This window comes from Oncorhynchus clarkii, chromosome 15, assembly GCF_045791955.1.
Source record: "Oncorhynchus clarkii lewisi isolate Uvic-CL-2024 chromosome 15, UVic_Ocla_1.0, whole genome shotgun sequence".
Classification (NCBI taxonomy): Eukaryota; Metazoa; Chordata; class Actinopteri; order Salmoniformes; family Salmonidae; genus Oncorhynchus; species Oncorhynchus clarkii.
The window spans coordinates 21,122,146-21,147,050 of record NC_092161.1 but is presented as its reverse complement, the minus strand read 5'-3'; the positions used below and the strand labels follow the sequence as shown (position 1 = coordinate 21,147,050).

General features: G+C 42.1%; 2 protein-coding genes and 1 pseudogene across 2 annotated transcripts; 1 reads left to right on the top strand and 2 right to left on the bottom strand.

The window, feature by feature from the left end:
* Positions 1–2,517: 2,517 nt before the first annotated feature.
* Positions 2,518–6,727, top strand: LOC139367039 (vesicle-associated membrane protein-associated protein A-like). Its single transcript, XM_071104979.1, has 6 exons — positions 2,518–2,708; positions 3,379–3,531; positions 3,786–3,889; positions 4,180–4,260; positions 5,411–5,587; positions 5,754–6,727. The coding sequence occupies exons 1-6, from the start codon at positions 2,651–2,653 to the stop codon at positions 5,913–5,915; spliced, it is 735 nt and encodes a 244-aa protein (XP_070961080.1). The 5' UTR covers positions 2,518–2,650; the 3' UTR covers positions 5,916–6,727.
* A 57-nt stretch (positions 6,728–6,784) lies between these two features.
* LOC139367036 (protein APCDD1-like) lies at positions 6,785–12,089 on the bottom strand. The gene is made up of 5 exons (XM_071104972.1): positions 11,566–12,089; positions 11,049–11,244; positions 10,084–10,639; positions 7,971–8,292; positions 6,785–7,869 (listed from the first exon to the last, which is right to left on the bottom strand). Exons 1-5 carry the CDS (start codon positions 11,609–11,611, stop codon positions 7,412–7,414), a joined length of 1,578 nt encoding a protein of 525 aa, XP_070961073.1. The 5' UTR covers positions 11,612–12,089; the 3' UTR covers positions 6,785–7,411.
* A 10,072-nt stretch (positions 12,090–22,161) lies between these two features.
* On the bottom strand, positions 22,162–24,905 carry LOC139366814 (DNA topoisomerase 1-like; annotated as a pseudogene).

The following is a 24,905-nucleotide window of genomic DNA, read 5'->3' as shown; positions in this document are numbered from 1 at the left end:
ATTGTGTATGTGTGTCCCGTTTTGAAGGTTTAATAAAACGTTCATTCAGCGCATGAAATCCGTATTTTCATTTATGAAATATTCAACAGACTGAACAGTTATGTACCAATGAGATTAATTAGTTGCATTGCAGTTGTGTGTGGTGTTGTTGCCATTCTGTCACAGATCCCCCCGGAACTTTCATCACGCACACCTGTCCCCTATTCCCACTGATTACTATTTGTATATATGTGCCCTTTCGCTTCGATTGGCCTGTCCATTATTGTTCCAATGTCCGTTGGTCGTGTGAGTACCTGTGCTATGTTGGGTTGGCTTTCGTGCCACGTATATTGTGCAGATGATTACGGGTCTCGTCCGGTGTGATAATCATTGTGTATTTATTCGAGATACTCCTCACTCTTTTGTTTGGGTTTCTACCTGTGTTTTGTATACGTGTTTGTTTGGTCTTAGTCCCCGTGCCTGTACATGGCACGCTGTAAATAAATAAAAACTATTACGCATTCCTGCGCCTGTCTCCCTACCCTTTGCACCAGCAAGACACATTCAACCTCATCTAGCGATGGTATGGAATAACGGATAACTGACAAAGTACCTCAGCCTTAGGAGATCTTTGGGGAAAGAAGTCACACTTCCAGTTTGCACAAATCCTTATTTGATTTGCTGTGATACAGATAGTATAAAAGCATACATTCAATCTAGGCATGTTTTAATTGAAAATGAAAGCATAGTCTTTCTTTATTCACCATTTCAATAAGGAAAGTACAATACCTGTATTGATGACCAGCAGGCTCAGACAATATCCATAATGACTATAGAGAAAGTACTCACCCTTCAAGACTCTATGAACAGATAGCTTTTCATAAAGTCATATGGTAAGTAATGAAATACAAGTTTCTGGGTGTGTGGGGAGTGGGTCAGTGACTTGAGGGGGAGAAAGAATCAGTGGAGGCAGCAGCAGGCTGGTAGAGGGGGGGCAGCCAGCATTGTAAGTAAAGACATGTGCAGGAAGATAATCAGCCTCTGTGTCTTTGTATCCCTTCCCTTTAACTCATTTTTTATGTCAGCCAAGGCCATCTTTTCAAAGAAATGCCATTTATTTCCATTTTTAGTTGAGTAAGGAGTTTATTGCTTCAGTCCTTGTATAGTTTTCACTTCTTGTTACCTGGTAAATAACCAACAACCATGGATAACCACAAGGAGAATAAGGTGAAGAAACAATCCATGTCAGCCAGGCCCATCTTTTTAAAGAAAAAATGTTTCCATGTTTAGTTTAGTAAAATAAGTAGTTTTGTTCAGGTCACAAGATAATCCATACAATTTCAGTAAACAACACCACACTTAGGCAGAATCTTTGAAACATGGTACTGGAATGTGTAATGGCTGTACAGTAGAGGAAACGGTTTAACATATATTATTTTGTGAAATGTATGATGTAGAAAAGGAGCAGTAGTTTGACAGGATCAGAGAGGTTGGACGGGAGTGGGGAGTAGGTGGTATTTTGGGGGGAGGTGATGGGAGTAGTGAGGTTTGTAGGGAATTATTACATTTTAGTAGAAATTCAGGGTTAGTTAAGATGGGTCGCATCCCCAGCCGCGTCCTCAGAGCATGCGCAGAATAGCTGGCTGGTGTGTTTACGGACATATTCAATCAAGCCTTATCCCAGTTTGCTGTTCCCACATGCTTCAAGAGGGCCACCATTGTCACTGTTCCCAAGAAAGCTAAGGTAGCTGAGCTAAACTAAAATAAATAAAACCTAATACAACTCAAACGGAAAGCATTTGCATTTTTTTGCAAAGCACTCACTTCCGTCATCATGAAGTGCTTTGAGAGACTAGTCAAGAACCATATCACCTCCACCCTACCTGACACCCTAGACCCACTCCACTTTGCTTACCGCCCAAATAGGTCCACAGACGATGCAATCTCAACCACACTGCACACTGCCCTAACCCATCTGGACAAGAGGAATACCTACGTGAGAATGCTGTTCATCGACTACAGCTCAGCATTTAACACCATAGTACCCTCCAAACTCGTCATCAAGCTCGAGACCCTGGGTCTCGACCCCGCCCTGTGCAACTGGGTACTGGACTTCCTGACGGGCCGCCCCCAGGTGGTGAGGGTAGGTAACAACATCTCCACCCCGCAAAAGAGAAATGCTCACTAACAGGGATGTAAACAAATTTGTGCACAAAATGTGAGATAAATAAGTTGTTTGCGTGTATGGAACATTTCTGGGATCTTTTATTTCTGCTCATGAAATATGGGACCAACACTTTACATACATGCATGCATACATACATACATACAGTGTATTTGCCCCTAATGCAATTATCCAGTCTTATAAATCCCCAGTGGGATTTTGTCAAATTAATAAATTATATAACATTCTAACCTTGTTTAGCATTATCTAGTCCAAATATGGCACTATTTGTATACGTTTCAATGGGGGGATTTTATTTTGAAGGCGAACACAGGTAAGAGCACTTATTTCGCGGTGACGTGCATTTTGCCCTGCTGCGCGCTTCCTTAACAACTCAACTGTACTCGTGTTCACGTCTATTGGCTCAGAGTGACTCGTTTCCCATATAGGTGATTTTACACTGACCTGGCTCCTTGGAACGGTTTCAAACAACACAATTCACACGAAATGTCTAAATTGGAGCAGGTCCTTGATCTTGAACCACCGTATGATCTCAAATTTAAAGGTAAGATAAGAATACTGTCGGTAGCTAGCTAACGTTCCCACCTGTACTGCTAACGTTACAGGCTGTAGTAGACGCTTTCGGGAGTGGTAGCTATCGTTACCACTACAGTTCCCTGGACCGGGGATGTGTAGCTACAACAACCCCACTGACACCGCTTGTATACCGCCGCCATTTTGAGATGGAAGCGAGGATATATGGGCCTACCGAGTTACAGAGATATCACTTTAACAGTACTGTACTTTCTAATATTCTAACCAACCTACTGGTTTTGGAAGGCGTATGCTCTCTAGATCGGTATGCTAGTTAAGCAACACATTCTGATTCGACCAGACATTCACTGATTAATTTATTTGCCAGGGTTAGTGGCAAGGCTGCAAATGCGGTTGTGAATGGGGGCAAGCTGATTGACTGACAGCTCATATGCTAGTTATCCCACACATTGACACATTGCATACCCCATTTCGCTATGCACAGATAGTGCATGCATTGTTATAGCTACATGTTTATCTGAGCCTAGATACACTCTGTTTTCAATGGGTAATTTTACTAAACAGTAAACAATCTTCCATAATGTGTAGCAACTAGTCTGTTGGTTGTCAATTTTGTGCCTGTTGTGTGCCATCTTCACGTGAATCCATTGACCCTCAACACCATCTCCTCTCCCATGCAGGTCCCTTCACAGAAGTGGTGACCACAAACCTCAAGCTCAAAAATCCCTCTGACAGAAAAGTATGCTTCAAAGTGAAGACGACTGCACCTCGCCGGTACTGTGTACGGCCCAACAGCGGCATGATTGAGTCAGGAGGCACTGTCACTGTTTCTGGTAAGGCTTTGTATCTGCAGACCTTTGTCAGTGTGCTGGCAAGTATGACAGAGTATCACTCAAGCAACCCCTTTTCGTCAACAACACTAAACAAGAACAAATTATATCCTGTCACTATTTCCACTATAATTCATTGTGTGACTTTGTAAATGCAGAAGAATCAAGCATGTACATGTCAAATGCATCTACCAGTACGCCTATATGTAGGCATAGTTGTTGACCCAATTTTGACCCCATATCTTCTGCCTCCACAGTAATGCTCCAGCCCTTTGAATATGACCCCAATGAAAAAAGTAAACACAAATTCATGGTACAGACAATCTTTGCACCATCCACTGCTACAGACATGGACGCAGTGGTAAGTTTTCCTGTCTACATTACTACTAATTACATTTTGTGCTTTATTCTAGTGGCTATGTCATCAATGGAAAACCTGCTTTTGTTGATCCACAGATTTCAATACTGTATTTAAATAGCTTTTTGTCATTTCTCCAGCAGAGGGCAGCAAATAGTATATTACACAGTTTGAGGGTCTTGGGAGACAAATGAGAGCCTATGCTTATTGCTTATTGTTATTCCATCAGCGGTCCCTGTGATCAATTAATCCATCTATGTTTACCTTATCTTGTACATGTTGAATCACCACAGTGGAAAGATGCGAAGCCAGATGATCTGATGGACTCCAAGCTGAGATGTGTGTTCGAACTGCCCTCTGAAAACGATAAAATGGTAAGTAGTGTGTACAGTAGTAGAAAATATAACTTATCAGCGGCCTTCCAGGGTTCTGGTGTTATACGTCCAATGTTGTACTTTTGTCACAGCCACAGTTCAGTGTTGTCTGTCAATGCATCTTTTTCACATTCTCTCAGAGTCTACATGGCTTTCGCTCTCCTTACTGCTGTTTGTTCCTTTCTCTGCATTTTATGTAGGTACAGTCATATGATTGTTGCCCATATGCGATCTTGTGGATTTTTGTGTGGATAAACTGTAATAACAAGCATTTCTACCTCACAGCTCTCTATGGTCACATCTGAAACACTCACATCATGTAACAATTACAACTTGTTCCTAGTGGTGACAGGTCCGTTTTGTTGGTTAAACACAGTCATTTATAGCAGTCTATAATGTTTTGCCCTACAACCAAAGCAGCAATTGAGAACCACTGAACACCCCAAAGTTAAAGACATGACCTCTATATATCTATGATCATGCATGCTGCATGTGCTTCCCCTCGTGCGATAGCCTAGCGGTAGTGCCAGGGAAACCCGTGGTAGCATCATGGCATTCACCACTCCTGGGCAGACCCCCAAGCTCAGCGCCAGGCACCTGGGGGACAGGGCAGCCCCCACCCCCGGAGAGTACCGCACTCCCCTGTGCAGCTGGCACCACCTGGCAGCCCGCTACGACTCCAGCGATCTCCCAGAGTTCATGTCAGCACCCAGCTCAGTGAGAGGCAGGCAGTGGAAGGTTTGTGGCAGAGCAGGAAGTGGCTGTTCAGGGGTAGATTGGGAAGTGTAGTTTACTCACTGTAGGTGGTCACCGCTCTTCTAGTGTAAATTCTGATTGTAGTAGAATAGTTGTCTGATCAGTGCTAAGAATGCTGTACAGGTATGGTTGTAGCTTTGTAACAATGTAATGTTGAATAATGGTTATAACTGTAATTTTGCCATTAGGCCCCTAATGAAAATGTATCACCTCTTCATACCAATTTCAAACAAATTGAAGTTTTCAAAAATATATTTCCATCGATGTAACGGTTTTATGACATTTGATCTACTCAAAAGCGTGTTTAGTTTATTTGGTTGGCATGTACAGCAATGTCGGGAGGGAAACTAGGTTCCTGGTCACTTTTGTATTTTTTCACTTTGGCTGCCTCCAGAATGATGTCGATGCAATCAAAGCTGCCCCCGTCCTCAACTCCAAAGCAGATGGCACGTCGGCGCCAAGGCCCAGCAGCGCGTCCATGGATGACTCTGAGATGAAGAAACTGATGGCTGAGTGCAAGAGGCTGCAGTACGATGTGGGCAAACTCTCAGACGAGAACAGACAACTCAAGGTATGGTCATAGGTTGTGTGATGTCTAGGGTTGATGGGATATTAGGATAGTATAATATATTGGTGATAAAAGGTAATATATCCTCAAGGCATGGAGACTAATGTTCTTGTAAGATGATATTGGCCTGGGGCTGTGGTAAAGAAGGATGTGTTTATCTTCCTCTCAGGACGAGGGCCTGAGGATGAGGAAGTCCCACCGGTCAGACGACATGGTCACCGGCTCGGGCGCCATGATGAGCAAACAGCACTCTTCCAGCTCCCTCCCCTCGCTAATGGTCGTCATAGCAGCTATCTTCATCGGATTCTTCCTAGGGAAGTTCGTCTTGTAGGGGTGGGGAGGGGGTGGGCGAGAGAGAAGGAAAGCGGGCCGGCATAGGCTCTCATTTGTCTCCCAAGACCCTCAAGGTTAAAGTGTGTGTTATCGTTGACCTGCCATTATCAGTGATAGTGTCAGCTCACTGCGTACGTACATATGTTCTGTGTACCCGAATCATAAACTGGCCTCGCCTTTTACAATCTCACACGGTTAGTACACATGTGGGGAAAAACAGAGAGGAATGAGCTTTCTCTGGGGTTTTCTTGGGGGGGTTCTGTTCAGATGTTCTGTTCTTTTTTTGGGGGGTGAGGCATCAGGAGAGGGAGGTTTTCTTAACTCAAATTTTACACTTGTTAGAGTATCGATAACAGGCGAGTCGGGGTACTGGGTTCAAGACTTTGGTTGAACAATTCTAATGAGTTCTCTTTCTGTGGTTTTAATAAGAGTTGGAATGTTCAGTGTCTTGTATGTTATTTTAATCATTTTAATAAAATGGGATGGGGGGGCCTTCCAAGCAAAAGACTGCTAAATGTTGCTGGATGGCCTCTTACATTTAAATGTTCACTGAATTCTTAAATCCTTAATTTTTCTTGAGGAATGTGAAACAATACAGTATGCTGGGAATATAGGTGTCTCCTTCCATGGACATTTCCTGTTTCCTACTGACACACACAGAATTATTACATTTCTTTCTAGATTTTTTATTTTTCTTTACACAAGTTATATATATATATATATCCCTCGTGAGGCAAACGTTGACTGAAAATATCTCTCTGTTCTTGCAGTCCTGTCCCATGGTATTTAACATTGAAATAAAATGTTTAACATTATTTTTGTGGCAGTTTGTCATCTTTGTGCATCTTTTGTCTTTGAGGAAGAGTGAGGCTCGATTCCATTTGTGTTTGGTGTCCTCCATTCCTTTTAACTCCAATTGCAAACGCCATGTGATTAACATGCAAATGTCATTGGAGAGAGCTGCATGGAGCATGATGCATAGGCTGAGGTTCAACCCCATGGGGCTTGTAAAGGCAATGTTCACGGTAAGTGCTGCATATGTCGGCTCGACATTCCTTAAAAACACACCACCAACTTTTTTTGTAGCAGGTTAGGAGAATTAAGTTTAGTTTCAAATCCACAAGCTTGAATATTGACAACCATCATGACTACCTACACAGAGAAAGGAAGAAACCAGTAATATGGCAAGGAGAGAGAGCGAGAAACCCGAAAAGTCACTTGTATCGAAGTGGCGTGTTATTAGGATGTCCCATGTCGGCTCAATCGAAATTACTTTTAAATGGCATGTGGGCCGTGTTCATTAGCGCACACCGTACGAAAACAAGCATTTTTAGTACAGTAGATCATCGTTTCACCTGTCATAGTGTTTCATGCCTACTGAACACGACACAATGATAATGTAGCAACTCAACATTAATTACATACACTGTATTAAGAGTCTAAAAGTCCAATGCACAGTCAGTGCTGCTCCACAACATTCAGCCACTGCTAACCCTAGCTGAGATACAGAACGGGTATAGCTGCAATAAGCAGTACTTTGACCACATCCAGCGTGCCACCTCTTTCTCCCTGTTTGCAGCAGCTACTCCCCAGCCTATGGAGCTGGTCGGCTTCCCTCCCCCAATCCGTTGGCCCCTGGTCGGCCCCTGTACACTGCACTAGGGGAGCCTGGTAGGAGGTGGCCGTCTTATGGGGCTGGTTAGGGCTGGAGCCATCCGTGGGCCTCTGGCCGTTGAAGAGAAGGAGGTAGTCCGCCGAGTCTCGATCCATGCGGAAGAGTTCGTACTCGGTGTGCGGAAGCCGGATGCCCAGGGCGGCACAGCCATGGGTGGGGGTGACGTCCTGCTCCAATCCCTGGCGCCATGAGCCCTCGGCCCCGCACTCATTACCCCGGAAGATATTGAGCAGGGAGGTGGTGGCCTGGTCCATGGGGGTCACCCTCATGTGGTCCACTGTGAAGACCAAGAGGGGATAAGGGAGGTTGTTATGCACACTTTAATAATGGCATGATAAGCTGTGATCATATATATTTTTTATTTTGACTAACGCCTACCTGTGAAGACAAACTCTGTCCCTCCCAGGACCCTGGTGGAAAGGACTGCGTGGCTGTAGTGACCCCGTGCGTACAGGCTGAATGTGGGGTGTCTGCACACTGGGTCAGAATAATGCCAGTAGTGGCCCTCCCAAGTGCGGTTGTGGTTGTGGAAAACAAAATGGCGGGTGAGGAAGAGGACCCCAGGGCGGACCTCACACCGCTGGCTTACCCATTGGCCCTGTAGTTTGACGGATAGGTTTTCTTCGCATGGCAGGATGGGAGGATGATGCTGGTCCGCCCTGGCCATGACTCTGCAGATAAGGCAGGTACGCTCATGGCTCTGCAATGGAGAATGTTTTTGAATGTTACATATTGTGAATCAAGAAGGAGAAATACACACACCTGCAAAAGACTGTGGATGTTGAACCGCATCCCATTTCAATGTGTTACATCCATTGTACTATCAACATTATTCAGTTGTTTCATGAAATGTGTGTTTTTAAGAACCTTGCTTACTATAATACAATAAGAGAAGCATAATGTGCTAAAAGGTGAAATAGATATGTCAAAGCAGTTTAATGAGTTACAGCATGGTGATAAATAACACCACTGATGCAAACTGAAATGTCAACAGACAACCAATCATGATGATGAAAAACACAAACAAGGCAGTTCAAACTGGAGTCTGTTGTCTGACTCTGACCTGCCCAGCCAACCCAATAAAGGAGAAGAGTGCTGGCTTGGCAGACTGTTTTCTCATGTGTTACTTGAGAGTGTTCCTGGCCCCACTACACATCCTAAATTGATGGCAGCGATGAAAACAATCACCATGGGAAAGAAACAAGAGCTTCTCCCTGGCCTGGAAATTGCACTTGGTGATGGGGCTACTACTACTCTCTCTCTTCTCTGGACGGGGCTCGTTGAACTTATTAAAAGCAGTGGGTGCCTTCTCTGCCTTGCTCTCAAGTCCTTCATCATTAAACAGAATCAGCCACAGGTGTGTGAGTTTCAAAATGACAATAGCTGGGAAGATGGAGATACAGTTGAATAGACAAATAAAACAAGATATTTTCACATCCAAAGCCTCTGTTTTGGATTATTCCAAACCTTTCAACAGTCTGGTAGACTAGAACATCAAAGATGACCATCATACACAATGACTGCCTTTATGGTTTTCGATCCCTGTTTACACTCATTGGGCTGTGCATACATTCTAGTAAAAAGCCCATCAAGCCCCTGTTATGTGGGGAGCCCATTTTAGAGTGTACTCTTAGTGGTTGAGCATCAGATTAACGTTATAGCTGAGCGTACTGTATTCATTCAAGGCTGGCTGTAGCTCTACCACCTTCGCTACCATAGAATGAATGAATCACTTTCAACATAACTCGCCTCAGCTTTTAACTTTTAACTAGAGCTCATTTACATTGCCCTGACACATTATAGGCTGGGAGTTGTTTGTGTTGGTTAAAAAAAAGACATGCTGGTAGACATATGGGTAAATGCTGCGGGGAGACATAAAAGGGATGGATCCTTTTGTATGACGGAGGAGAGGGAGCTTCTGAACTGAAGGCCTAGTTCCATCTCTCTGGTCAGGATCCAGTTTTATCCCTCTGCCCTCGATACAGCCTCAGGCACACACACACTGCCACAGAGTAAGGGCAGGAATTCAGAGCACAGCATACTGCGCCACTATTTGCTATTCTCTTTGAAGAGCGGCTGTGGAAAACCAACCAATGGATGATCACTATCATCCGTGGGTCCGCTCTGACGCTGGGTTTGCACAATTCATATTCTCTCCCATTTTGCCCAAAATCAAACACAGAAAGTTGTTGTGTACAAGAAGCTACAGACAATACTGTGATTGTTGAAAGAAAATAAAAGTGCACAGCACTGGAATATGATGTATCACATACTGTACATGTGTGGCATCATTGTTGCAACAGTTTGTCATCTTCAACATCCACAATACTTTTCAGTTAGTAGGGATTTGATACTTGAAAATGAAACTACAGTATCTGCCAAAAGGGATTCTATCTCAGTGGGTCTCAGTATGTAAGTGATGACCCTGAACATAAAAATACAGAACAAAATATATGTAATAATATACATTATATATCTCTATGACTCTGACCTTGGTGTGCTGCAGGGGCGGCTGGTAGCTGGAGGGTTTGTGGTGGGTCCTCTGGGCTCGCTCAGTGTGGACATCCCCCAGGAAAAGCTCTTCAGTGTGGTCATCAGGGACCTGGGCGCCATGATGGCGGCGCTGCTCCACACGCACCAGCTGCAGCTCATTCATAGTGAAACCCAGCCTGCGGGCACAATCCCTCCCCCGCTCCTTCTCCTCGCCCCACAGGTCATAGCTGATATGGGGCTCCCAGGGCTCCCACGACTCCCCTCCAACCAGGGATGAAGCTCCGCAGCTGGGCTTGAGCCATTGGCTGAGGTTCCTGGCTACCTCAGGGCTGTGGAACACAACCTGGACGCTGTGGAGCTGGTAGTTGGCCTCGGTGCCTCCGCGGACCACCCATGAGGCCTGGCGCAGGTGCAGCTGGCCCCGGGCGAGAATGGTGTAGGTGGGAGAGGAGCAGCGGTTGTCCCTGTAGTGGAACAGGAGGACCTGGAAGGTGTGGTTGTGGTGGAAGAGATAGGATCTGGTGATGAACTCTGGCCCAGGTCTGACCTCACAGCTGACAGGGGGAATAGAGCAAAACATGAATGATATTAGCTTAGTCAAATTATTCACTATTCCAGTATTATGCAGTGAGTCAGGTGGGTAGCTAGAATCAAAACCCAACCTACCAGCCAGTTCAACACCTAGTATTTTACCCTAAGAGGTCTAAAGCTGAACCTGGTGTTGTGCCAAGTAAGTTTACATACAGAATAGTACTATTATATATTGCCGTGAACTTAACCCAACACCTAGCAACCTCCTCAAGAAGTTTAGATCTCATGTGTCTAGAGCTGCAAGGTTCAGGGTTCAAGCTCTACCCCCTGACTTCACTACAATATATTGACTATACATTCTTAAAATGATGTACATTTTTAATAAAGATTAATAACAAACCGTTTAATGGCGCACATTACACAGTAGTTTACCTGGTGGATACCCAGTGGCCTGCGATGTTGGGTGGTATATGCACTGAGATCTGTCCTCCATGGAGGTGCTTGAGCATGTAGTGACATTGGGACGCAACAATAACGGCATGCCGATCATGCTGCTGCCCATGTTTCCTCCCCAAGGACCTGACACTGGCTCTTATGTCAGAGTGAAGCAGAGAGCCCTCACAACCACCTGTAGGAACAGTGGATAAACGGGGATGTCATTAAAACACTTTTAAATAGTTAAAAAACTCGCAATTATGCATGTTTTAGTAGTCTATTATACATTTATGAAAACTATATTACACAAAATAACATGAAAATAGCATGCTTTGCAAAACATATATTGCTAAATTCTAGAAAATAAAACAAGAATCCACTACTTTAAAATCGCATTTTCAAATCATATACGTTTACATTATAGGCTATATCGCCCAATATTGGATATAATAATACAACTATTTAGGATACATATTAACTTGAAAATACTTCCACCTTAATGTTAAAAACTCACCATTGAAAAGAAAAGCAGTAGAGATAATCAATTTGATCAGTAACATTGTTAGTCTTGACTGAGACGACACTTTAAAAAATATTTTAATTAGGTAAGAATCACTCCAATTTCCATGATAAAGTATTGTTCATCGTTAATGAATTGTCTTCCTTCCCATTTGAGCCGTTCGTCACCAACCGTTCATTCCAGAATAATCAAATAGATCATTGAAAATTCCGTTGTCAATCATTCTAAGAAACGTGGCTTGCTGCGCCGATACGAAATAAAACGAGTTCCTTTCAACAATTTAGGCTACCAATTCAGCAGTTCTTCAATGTTGCTCTTAGATAAATGTTATTCATTTTGTTATGTTTCCTCTATCCGATTTTTGTATTTTAAATGGACAGGCGCACTCCTCTCTGTCCTCTGTGGCATAGTTGAAGAACACACACACGAGTAATATTTTCGTAGGAGGGCACTATCATGCTTTGACTCAGTGCCCCCCAACAAACCGATGAGTCAAATCCTAAAGTGAACGTGAGCAAAGTAAACTCCCGCAAGCAAAAAATAACCAGTGATATGCTTGGGCAGTTTAAAAACAACTGTAGTAGTAGAACACCTAGGTCTGCACTCACAGCACTGTGCCACTGACAATTTGAGCAAAAGTTATAACATATCTTATAAGCAGCTTTTTCATTTTTTCACTTTCATTTTTCACTTGCTGCTTTGGTATCACATTTCAGACCAGTGGTATAAATTATTGTTCATATTAAATACTACACATTCAAATAAATAACTGTTCAAGACATTGCCACACCATACATGAATGCACTGTACAGTAATATAGCAGACACATAATTCTACGTTCTACATTTTACATCAGGCTATTGCAATACAAATGCAATAACCAATGCACTCACTATTTTTATTGAAATCTCCTGGGTTATGAATAATTTGGTGGAATATAAATATGCCTTGCAGTTGAGTAGTGAGAGGGATATTTGTCAGTGTGTGGTCAAAAATACCTCTCACTCCAATCTCTCCTCATCTGTATTTCCTCAGTGACCTGATGGGTTTTTCAGCTACATAAATAATTTATCAGTTTCGTTGAGTAAAAACATACAAGAAGCCTACAGTATAAAATCCTGCTCCTGAGGTAAACAGTAAAGTCGATGATCCACCCAAGCTTTTTATCCTAACATTGTGAAGTCCAATAGTAAGATTCTGCAAATGAATTCCTCTCTCTTTCTTTGTTTCTGTAATTTGCCCTCTCCTCCATTATAATGTTATTGCAGTTAGAGAATCAATGCATGCACTGAGATAAAATTGATTTTGATTCATTGTATCCACACACATTTATAATGTATCAATGTAAATAATACATAGTGGGTTCTAAATAATTATATTTACAATGTCACTACCAATCATTATGGCCAATCTGGTCTCAAAGCATTTCGTATTATTCTGTACGCAAATCAGAGGGACACCATTTAGTATTATTTGTTACGTTTTGTAAGGTATGTCTTAATATGTGGATGCACATCACACATTTTTACAAATCCTAACTAGCTGGCTAATGTTAGCTAGGCTTGGGGTTAGGGGTTAGGGTTAAGGTTAAGTTTGGGAGTTATGTTAAAGGGTTAAGGTTAGGGTTAGCTAAAATGGTTAAGGTTAGGGTTATGGGAAGGGTTAGCTAAAAGCATTAGGGTTAGCTAACATGTTAAGTACTTGCAATGTAGCCAAAATGCTAAAGTATTCCATGATGAGATATGAACTCGCATCCTTTGGGTTGCTAGATGTTCGCCGTATACGCCCACCCATCCATGCTGACCAAACACGCTCTCATTTGCCTTAAGTAACCATCTGTCTTATATAACCATACCAAACGTAACAGACCATACTAATTTGAGTGTCACCGGATTTACATTGTCTATGAGACCAGGCTTTATAATGTGATATTCATGTTCTAAAAGGTGCTGCCTGGTCAATCCGTCGTCTGCATTGGCCATACAAGCATTTATTGTGATGTGGCCTTCACAGACGTCAGAGCAAACATGCCTTCTGCGCTTCGCGGCGCAGCGCAGAGCTGTTGTGAAGGAAGTTGTCAAGGAAGTGAGTCTGTGCTTATACAGGACCTCCCACTCTCACCTACCTTCAACCAATCATGTTAATGCAGAGCTATATGGAGCCCTCCGCATTATTTCAAAATTGGAGAGGAACACTGCAATGTGGTACGGAGATCAATTTGGCCTCTGCGTACCTCCTGAGGCTCCGCGATTGCGTCACACCATCCATTTTGCGCCTCCGGCCACATTTTCGGATCAAGCATAAATTGAATTTAAGTCGCAGAAGGTCTCACCTAAGTGTGCGTGTGTGTAGTGGGAAGAGACTGCTCCTTGTGCTCACTGGGCGCCTGCCAGCCTGCTAGTACAGCCTAGCACTGGCTCGCCCAAACCCTTAAGGGAACCTAAGCATATTTAACAAGACCAAAATATACTTACTATGGGCATTTGTGTTGCTGAATGAAAACATGCTTGCGTTGGACGCCACTTTGATGCTCAATGGGGTAAATAAAATGCAACACGAGAAAGTAGAAAAATAACCTTTCATGTCCATGACTGGGAATGTCTTGAATGGGCACTGAGTATTGGCATGGATGAAGGCATTGAAAGGTTCTGATATCAAAACTCAGTTTGTGGTGTAATTGAGGCGTTAAAAATGTTTCCTCAATGGACAAAGAGCTATCAAGATTAGTCAACCAGCTATAAAGTCCCAGTATTTAAACCCACGCCAATCACTGACTGACATCCAGCCACATCTTCTCCATCCTCCATCCCTTCCTTCCACATATTGATACATTTTTACCAATACAGTGATGTGGTGACTGGAGAAGTGTGTATACTCTAATTTTGTCCAATTCTTTTTTTAGAGTAGCTACCCTTTAATTCAAGTGTGCAGGCACCTAGTACTGTTGTTTGATTAGCGTTGTTTTTGTAGCACATGAGATGGAGTTTGCAAAAGTACGGCGTAGACCATCCACTACACCAATGTTTCAACTTGTTTCATTGAAACAAGGATTTGTGAATTACCACTACCCATTTCATAATGTTGACTGTTAGGTGCACTTTGGGCTGGTTTCTTGAGCGCTGGACACAAAATAATCTTGGACTTACTCCGCTGAAGGACAAGAGAGAGTGTGAGTGAGTGTCTGTGAGGAGATGAAAAGAGCAGCTGTGTCTGTGGTTCCCCACAGGACTCCTCTCCACTCAGGGGGATCTGGAGGCCGATTAGGGATGGAATCCTTGTGGCCTTTGTCGTTGGGGGTGACAGGACCCAGAGATCAAGGGTCAGTCAGCCCTCACAGATGGGAGTCAGTTGACCTCCTCTTCTAGAAGTTGGACATTGTGGGTGGATGGCAGATATATAGATGGATAGATATACCACACTGGTGTTGAACATTGCAACCCAATCTGAAGTGATATGAGGTCCCACTGGGCACAAACTGGTTGAATCAACATAATTTGTTTTTATTTAACTAGTCAAGTCAGTTAAGAACAAATTCTTATTCACAATGACGGCCTAGGAACAGTGGGTTAACTGCCTTGTTCAGGGGAAGAATGACAGATTTGTACCTTGTCAGCTCAGGGATTTGATCTAGCAACCTTTCAGTTACTGTCCCAATGCTCTAACTAGTAGGCTACCTGCCGCCCCAAAATCTGTCAAAGTATTGTGACGTGGAATGTATGTAGAAAACACATTGGATTTGCAAAAAACAATGTAAACTGTTGTTTTGAGGATGACATTTCAACAACTGGGAGTATGTCATCATTGTAACCAATATGATAAAATATGATGGATTTGTATCTTTGAAACAACGTCAGATCTTCAACGTTGATTTACTATATGTTAATGATTTAACCCTACAAATTAAACATGCTAAACTTGGTGTTGAAGTTGAAGACATATTTCTGGAGATCTTGTTGTATGCTGATGAAATAGTTATCTTTGATGAGACGGAAGATGACCTCCAGAAAATGTTGAGTATTGTTAATTTATGGTGTACTAAATGGAGACTAGTGATAAATCAAGAGAAGACCCAGATTGTTCATTTCAGAAAGAAGGACGTGTAGAGAAGTGCACACAACTTTTATTTTGGTACAACCTCATCATTCTTCACTGGGCTCTACAAATACCTTGGTTTCACTCTGGATAAACACATGACCTTTGAAGATCCCATTAGATCACTGGCAGATGCTGTAGGTAGAGCCTTGGGGTCAGTTTTAAACCAAATGAAAATATGTGAGTATCTTGGTTACTGTGCTTATTCTCAGCTGCATAAATCCTGTGTGTGTCCAGTGATGGACCATGCTGCTGGAGTTGTGACAATGTTCAAAACAGAGCAATCTGCTGCTTCTTGGTGTGCACAAACTGACTCATCAGTGGAGATATGGGCTGGTAACCATGTGTGGTTAGACAAAAAGATGACATGGTACGTCTATAGAACAGACTGATAAATATGCCAGAACACAGAATCACAAAAAAAGTGTTTGACTGGGACCTTACGCATAGATATCAGTGGGCTAGAGCATTTTTATAAATGTTGTTGTGAAACTGATTTGCAGTGTACACTGAGTGTACAAAACATTAGGAACACCTTCCTACTATTGTGTTGCACCCCCTTTTGCCCTCAGAACAGACTCAATTCATCGGGGCACATGGACTCTACAAGGCGTCAAAAGCGTTCCACAGGGATGCTGGCCGATGCTGACATGCTTCCCACAGTTGTGTCAAGTTGGCTGGATGTCCTTTGGGTGGTGAACCATTCTTGATACACATGAGAAACTGTTGAGGGTGAAAACCCCATATCCCCTTCAAAGGCACCTAAATATTTTGTCCTGCCCAGCGGTGAGTATATGCAGGTATACGCCGTATACCCAGTCATTTTTCAGTGAGCATTCCATATACTCACTTCTTAATCCCCACTGATACGTATCAAAGTAGTGTAGTGCAGCTATACACTCTATCAATTAATAGGGCTGATGGAACAGATCGGAATGTTTAGTTTAACATTTTTATAAACTATTATTTCTCACCTTTTCAGCTCAGTAGCTCATAGTAGCTCATAGGCAGTAGGCCTATGCGTGAATGCTCCACAATACAATTTGGGAAAAAACTGTAAGCGGTTTCATGGACAGAGATCAAATCAAATTGTATTTGTCACATGCTCCGAATGTAGACCTTACAGTGCTTACTTACAAGCCCTTAACCAACAATGTTTTAAGAAGTTTTAAGAAGAATAAGTGTTAAGTAAAAAATGGATAAGTAAAAAATAGGATAGAAAGGTGACAAATAATTAAACAGCAGCAGTAAAATAACAAGCGAGGCTATATACAGGGGGTACCGGTACAGAGTCAATGTGCGGGGTCACTGGTTAGTCAAGGTAATTGAGGTAATATGTACATGTAGGTAGAGTTAAAGTGACTATGCATAGATAATAAACAGAGTAGCAGCAGCGTAAAAGAGGGGTCTGGGTAGCCCTTTGATTAGATGTTCAGGAGTCTTATGGCTTGGGGGTAGAAGCTGTTAGGAAGCCTCTTGAAGAATTCTGGTTACGGGACGAGCAGAGGCTTGAATTTTGTTTCAGACAGGGCGTGTTTGAGATTGCTTAGTTTGTTCACAATGCCTGGTGGAGAAATGTATTGTTTGTGTAGTGTGGCTAGATGGTATCTGTACTTGCCATGGTTATTGTATGTATATCATTTGTTAAAAGTTATTTTGTTTTGAGTACAAGGAAAATGTTACTGTGTTTACTAGTGTCTTGTAAGCCTGTGTGGGCTGGGCACCGGTAGGTGTATGACACTTAAATAAATAATATCAATCTTTATCCACTATCAGAAAAAAAACTAGAGGCTACGCAGCACCTCCTACTGGAGAGTTGGTCTACCTACAGCTACCTACCCCGGCCAAACCCGAAAGACGCTGGGCCAATTGTGCGCCGCCCTATGGGACTCCCAATCACGGCCAAATGTGATGCAGCCTGGATATAGGCCTAGGGTCTCAAGCTTGGGTTGATTTCAAATGAAATATTCAAGTTAATAATTTATATGGTGATTCATGTCTCCATCTCAAGCCAAAACCTAAGTTAAAGCATAGGACTAAATCAAATCAAACTTTAAAGTGCATTTAAAATTTGATTGAGTCCTATTCATTATCTTAGATTTTTGGTTGAGATGGAGATGTGAATCCAACATATCAATTCATAATTTTAGAAAAACTGGAATTAAAGCAGACTAAAAGTCAGTAGCACAAAAGATACATCTCCTTCAAAGGTTGATATTTGGATGGGTTGACAACCAAACACAAATCAACATCCCCTTTGCAATACAGTAAATAGCCTATTAACAAATTATATGTTGGATTCACGTCTCCAACTAAACCAAAAGTTAAAGAATAGGATTAAGCTAGTGGCACAGATTTAACTATCCAAGCATTAGATACAACTGCTTTAAATGTTGATATTTGGTTACATTGTGAACAAAACACAATTCAATATGACTTTTGTAACATTGTAAATAGCCTAAAGTTGAAGCTATCTTAAAAACTAACATAACAGTATTTATTCAACCTTAAAATGAGTAACACATCCATGGCCACAGGTTACTGTAACTATAAAAATATTCTTACGTAGCCTAATCATAGAAAATGTGCATGTTCAAGAAAGCATACAAAGGTTCCAGGTCTGTGGAGATCTTCACAATTGCTATAATAATCTGTTCAGAATCTTGAACAGCATTAATCACTTGCACTATGTACTTTTAATGGAATCTTAACTGCAATCCAGGTCATTTGGTTGTGCAATTAGATGAAACAGTGATAACACATTAACTCATTGCATAAATACAAAATATCTGACATTGTATTCCCATTTGAACTTTGTTGTGCTTTTAGATGGTTGAAAGGATAGTGATTACACATTGGGAATTCACCAAACTTCTGGCTGTCTTTCTGAGTGGGTGAATAATGGTTGAAATCTCATTGAGCAACGTCTCAACCGATTATAACCCAAATTTCCACATTGAAATGACGGTGTGAGCCCAGTGGGGTGTATTAGGCACCAGAAACATCAACTCAAACAATACATGCAGATATTGTAGCTTCTATGACCTAGAGTATAAATCATTTATTCTCAACAAATAAGACAATAACGTATTTATGTGAGAACTGGGAATGCTTTAGAGGAAAATATCCACAAGCCTCAAGTATTCTTTTTTAGACAGGTTGTCTCTGTTGTCTGGTCAGACAAAACCAGAAAAAGTTGATGTTTCATCCTCAAGCAAACAGTTTGAAATGATAAGTGTCTCTAAACATTTGAAGAAGAAAAAATAGGCAGTGTGTTCCCAGGGAACATTTCCATGTGGGGCTCATATGGGTCAATGAAGGGCTGTTCCATGGATCACATGAGGGAAACCCAACAGTGACCCACAAAGTTATCCTCAGCATCTATATTAGCCTCAATGTTAACCCAATTGGGTACCTGCTAAGATAACCAATTAGAGCTCTTGCCCATTTGAAACTAATTTAAAACCCAGGTGGGGCCCACCTGGACATGTTGGCTGGGGTTGTTGCTTGAACATCTCAATGTGGTGGACATGTGGTGCATTGACAACCAACAAGATAAGACAAACACACCCAGGTATAAGGGAAGAAGGAATGTTGTTCTGGCTCTGGGGTTCTGAAAAATGTTCCACACGTGCAAAGAAATCTGTGTCGAGTCCAATTGGAGCATCTCCCCCCACTGTGCAAAGCAATTATAATCAGTCATTAATAATAACCCTAATTTAAGAAATGTATCCCAGAAAAATAAAAAAAAGAGAAACCACAGATGATCAATGTTGGATTAGTAATAAAAGTCTCAGTAGCAGTTGTGAGGAAACAACCCATCCACATCAATAGATGGTAAACTGCCATATAAAGTAGGCTGTGATTGAGTCATTAGTAACTCTAATAAAAAAATGTAGCCCAGAAAAGGAGAAAAAGGAGTGAAAGCAATGGCAGATCAGTAACAAGCATCTCAGTAGCAGTTTGAACCAACCCATCCACATCCATAGATGGCAAACTGCCATTAACAAGAGTATGGCAGGTCAAGTCCACTGGTGGTTATTCTACAATGTCTTCCTGCAAGCCCAAACTTCAAACGCTGGCCTGGAACAATGAGAATTCTGACTGGGCTTCCTGTTTCCTCCGGGGCTTGTGAAGTTCAAAACACCAACAGCGAATGAAAGCTCCTCAGTGATGAAATCACCAATCCGGGTCAGAATATGATTTTTGTCTCTTTCCCTCGCAGAGAAAAATTGTTCAAACACTGAGCAACAAAGTTTTTTGTAAAAACACCACCATCAATTTGATTTCACAAATTTTACAATATCTCTAGGATAGAAATCCCAGGCCTTGGCTACATATAATCCTACAATTTCTCCCAGATTCTAGTTTCAAAGTTCACAAGCTCTTTAAAACCATGGCCTTAGAAGCATACTGGGTTCTGTGAATGCCTATTATCTTACGTTGGCATATTTTCCCCATTTTGTGTTTAAACTCATTACCACTGTGTACCTTCGGCTGCTAATCCCTAAACAAACCGAGAGGGAAATCCCAAATCCATGTCCCAAAGAACTCCCTCCGTCTGGATTAGATTAGTGAAGAACACCGGCGAATCGAATCAGACTGCAGCAACACAAAGCAGGGATCAAAAGCTTAGTACTGAGACAGAGCCCAATAGGCTACGGCCAGATCTCAAGATTGCTATTGAAAGGTAGAGGAAAAGTGTAGACTGCAAGGGCCCTCCAGGTGAAGAGCTGAGAAGATTTATTTTTCACATTTTCAACGTATTAGGCCACACAACGCACTGCAGCAATGTTAAATAAAAAGAGTGTTGTCTGATTCATTGGTGGCCCTGGCCTGCAGCATGTGTACTACAGTGAATAGTTTACCATCTATGTTTGGCATGGTGGTTAAAGAAACGTAAACTCTGTTCCAGCAACAAAGGTTGAGTGAGGAGATTGCGTTCAGAGACATCACTGAAGTTGCTCAATGACAGAAGTTGCTCAAGTTCCACTTGTGCAGGGCGGTAGGCAGTCAGGCAGCAGACATGGTGCAGTCTAGAGGAATTTGTCCCACATTTTCTGTCTCTCTTTTTCAGAGGAGCTGCACACAGAGTTTTGATGTGGCGCGTTGCAGTCTACTGACCACAGTCCTGTGGGAAACCACATGAGTCTGGCGTCACTTGGGGCTATAGCAGCTCATCCATATGAAAAGGGAAATAACAGTCACATCAGCACAATTCACTAATGTAAAAACACTATGGTTTGTATGCTTCACAAAAAAAGGTACAAAAACGTCTCCACATGTAAAGACCTGATGATGAACACAAAACAACTGTTGTACTACATTTGCTTCCAGCTCTAAAACATCTCCCGACACAGTGTACATTACGTCTCCATGCCAGTGGCGCACAACAGAAAAAATATGTTATCGTACACTACAGGCGGACTTTGGAAGTCCACGCATGTTCTTTAGCCCGGTGACATTTACCTATGCTAAAAAGGCTGGTAAAACACGAGGGACTGCAATCCAGCCAGTATGACCAGAGGCAGGTTTTGAGGATTACATTCTGAGAGGATTGGAGAATTCAACATGCCATGCCAACACAGCCCAACATCTCACAGCTTCAAACTGCATAAGACAATATCAAATCTGGTACATTCCTGCCTCTTTTATATTTATGTTGGTATATTAATATGATTGTATATATAGATTTTTCTTTATACTTTGAAGGGCTGTAGGAATTCGCTCTGGAGAAAGGCAGCAACAAAAATTAAACACATCAATGAAAAGGTATTTCATTTCACACATATATTTTTGTTGACAAAGGAAACAAATCTTATCAAACTCAAAATGTACCTTGTCTACTATTGCTGCTCAAATCTCACAGTCAGAAAACAAACACTGCTGGTAACCAATAACAAATAAGGAAATATGGAGTTGCAAATAAAATTGTGAACATTAGAAAATGCCACATATTTTTTTTTTTTTTACGATAATACAAAATCAATGAGTTGTCACAGTTCAGAACTGAAAATCTTGCCCCCTTGCGTTTTGTTGTAGATCTTGTCGATTGGCATTGAATTTCCCCGTCAGTCATCTGTAGCTAGAGCTTCTTCAGCTGTTCCTCCAGTCTCTTCACCACAGCCTCCTTCTCAACCAGCCTGAGGAGAGCAGAGGAGACCACACCTATGTTTAAATATGATTTGAAATCATTTCAAATTATTGATATGTGCTTAACTGAGCTTGCTTGACTTAATTTGACCAAGAGAATGGCCTCAAAACAGACAAACCACCACTGCTGGTGGTAAAACAATGGAGGCCTAAACAAGCATCTCAGTAGCAGTTTGGATCAACCCTTCCACATCAACTGTGGGTAAACTGCCATAAAGCTGGGTTATGAAAGGTCATGTCCACTAGCTGTTATTCTACAATGTTTTCCTGTAAACGAGGAACTGTAGGGTGAAATGTGAACAGCAGGGGTCAAATGCACTCACTTTCAAGTCCTATCAGTTCCTTCCTTCTTGTGTTCATTTTATGCCTCTTTAAGCTCCTTCTTGGTCACATCCAATTGCTGCTGCTTCTGTGCAATCTTGAACAATAAAGGGACAATGTTAGACTGTGTTTTACCTTACATGCATAATTAGTATTTCAACAAAAATAAAAAATAAATCACAATATTGTAAAAGAGGCATAGAGTATTTTAAAATGGCATAAGAATGGCACTACTAGCTACTACATAAATCTGAGAACGCAAATATTCCAGTTACCTTGCCCTGCATGTTTTGCATGGATTTCTCAAAGGTATTGGGTGCTGCCCTCTGGTGGTTACAGAAAATGGCCACAGCTCTGTTGGCCCGGTTATAGCACAGCAGACTCATATCAGCTTAGGAGGAAAACAACAGGCACATCTTTCATTGGTGTACTCTCTTTACTATAAATCTGCATGTTTCAGAGATTCATGTAGTCATGACACAGAGAACATTTGAGTAAAAAATAACGCAAAGTAAGACCAACGAGGGTCAGGTATGTCACAGAGAAGAGCTGAGAATTCTTGTCAACTATTGTAAACTAGATCTTCAAAAACCTGCACTGAGTATATTGATGTTGGAATAGAAAGTGGACTAACCAGTGGTGAGCTTGTTGAGCCGCTCTTGCAGAGTGGTGGAGGCGTTGAAGGTTCTTGGCTGTTAGCCCCGGCATGGACTGGTACAAGCTTGTTCAAGTAGGTGGTCTAAGAACAAACAACAACCACGTTTAACCATATCTGCTGAGGTAGATAAGGATACTGAATGAACCACATAGCTAGTCGTTCTTTGGTTACACTCATTTCCCAGCATTTGCTAAGCATGACCTAAACATGAAAGAACCAGGTACACTGGGTCTTCAACTTATGTTTATTCTATCAAACACGTCATCGTCAGACTCCTTGTTCTCCGTGAACAGCTTCAGGTTCTTGAAATCATGTGTACAAATAATATGTCTGTGAACATTAGATGGATGTTTAAGCCCAGCTTAACAATACATTATACAGGGGAATGGATATAGAACAGTTGCTAGACAGTGCTGCTCACCCTGTCTTTCACAGGCATAGTAGCATCATGGATTCATCATAGTAGCAGATGGAGTCTTCGCCCAGGAAGTCCAACTCCACCATGAACTCCTGGGCTCAATCCTGCTGGTGCAGGGTGATGTGTCCCACTCTCAGAGAGCAGCAGCGCACAGCGTTGGCCATCTCATTCTCCTCCTTCTCATTCCCCACTCGCAGGGCCAGCTACATGCACAGGAAGACACACACACACGACTGTTCTCCATTATGTGTTTAAGGTTAACTGAACTTACACTTTGTTAACCACACTGAGGATAGTTGTGAGGTCTGTACCTTGACTATAAAGTAGAGTGCCACTCCTCTCTGTCTGGTCTTCATCTCCCAGTGCTTCTAGTCCTCGGCACAGCCTCCTGATGGTTGTCACCTTCGGCTTGCGTTTACAAGCCACCTCGTACTTCTGCCAGTCCTTCACTCCCTGAGCACAGAGAGAAAGACTTCTAAGTTTATGGCTTAAAATAATAAACTAGAAATATAATAGAATTTGAAATGTATGATTTTTACTGGGTTCAGTCTTCAGGCTCTTCTCAAAAGCTTGGGTTTCTAAGACAACTATAATTTAATTCATAAATATCTGGGTTTATCAATATCCAAATATGATTATTTTCTTTCACAAAAGTTTGAGTTTCCATATCTTAAAATATTGTTCATTTTTGTACACAATAAAACACCACTGATATGTTTGATTATTCAGGAAAGTGGGGAGAAAGGCTTTGTACCTTAAGTCTGGAGCTGGGTTTGAACATGATGTACTTGAATTTTCCCTGGACGTTCTCCACCCAGGAGGCCAGCCAGGTCACTGTGTCGTCATGCTGCACCTTCCTCCCATTGTCATCCATAGGGGCCACTGGTATCTTAGCGCCTATGGAAAAGCAACCAAAACACTTTATTTCAAGCTTATTGCCTTTAGATCGCTAATTCACTTTTGGGAGCAGCATAAACTTATAGGAATATTGTTTGTTCTGTATGCTCTACTGCTCACTTGCTGCAGTTGATGGTGAAGTCCTCCGGCTAGATGCTCACTTTCAGCTTGTCCATCTTGGGATGTTCTCCCCTCCTGCAGAAAAGCTCTGTGGGCTCCACCCGGAAGTTACCAATCTTCTCCCTGTGGGCTCCACCCGGAAGTTACCAATCTTCTCCCTGTGGGCTCCACCCGGAAGTTACCAATCTTCTCCCTGTGGCCATCCAGCACACAGAAGCCGCACCCCTCCATTCATTATTCTATATATTTTTCCCTTCAGACCTGATCGAGGGAAAAAACGAAGGTTTCCACAAGGGTTGCAATGTTATTACTCTCCCTAAGAATATATTTAAAGTTTGGGGACTATGTAATCAGTTACCTGTTTGTTCTTTTGTCATGGCTTTCTTCTCCTCCGACTTCTCCAGAAATGATTTCTTGATGTGCATGAAATCAAACTGACAGCTTCTTCATCTGCTCCCTCTTCTCTGCTGTCATTTCCTGTTTAATCAGTCTCAGGCTGTTTTTTAAATTTAAATCAGTGATACTAACCTCTCTCTAGTCTGTAATTAAGTTATCTTGGAAGGCACTCTTTGTTGTGTACTCATGGTCCAGCATCTTGGCGTAAAACTAGGCTTACGCCACATTATTAGGTAATGGTTTGTATTCTGGTGGGAAGAGTGGACCTTTGTGCTTCAA

Excerpts from the sequence above, each read along its gene's own strand:
- LOC139367036 (XM_071104972.1), bottom strand. The coding sequence starts at position 11,611 with ATGTTACTGATCAAATTGATTATCTCTACTGCTTTTCTTTTCAATG. Across the intron at positions 11,245-11,565 it reads TACTGCTTTTCTTTTCAATG|GTGGTTGTGAGGGCTCTCTG; the intron begins GTGAGTTTTTAA and ends CTGTTCCTACAG. Across the intron at positions 8,293-10,083 it reads CGCCCCTGCAGCACACCAAG|AGCCATGAGCGTACCTGCCT; the intron begins GTCAGAGTCATA and ends TCTCCATTGCAG.
- LOC139367039 (XM_071104979.1), top strand. The coding sequence starts at position 2,651 with ATGTCTAAATTGGAGCAGGTCCTTGATCTTGAACCACCGTATGATCTC. Across the intron at positions 3,890-4,179 it reads CTACAGACATGGACGCAGTG|TGGAAAGATGCGAAGCCAGA; the intron begins GTAAGTTTTCCT and ends GAATCACCACAG. Across the intron at positions 5,588-5,753 it reads ACGAGAACAGACAACTCAAG|GACGAGGGCCTGAGGATGAG; the intron begins GTATGGTCATAG and ends TCTTCCTCTCAG.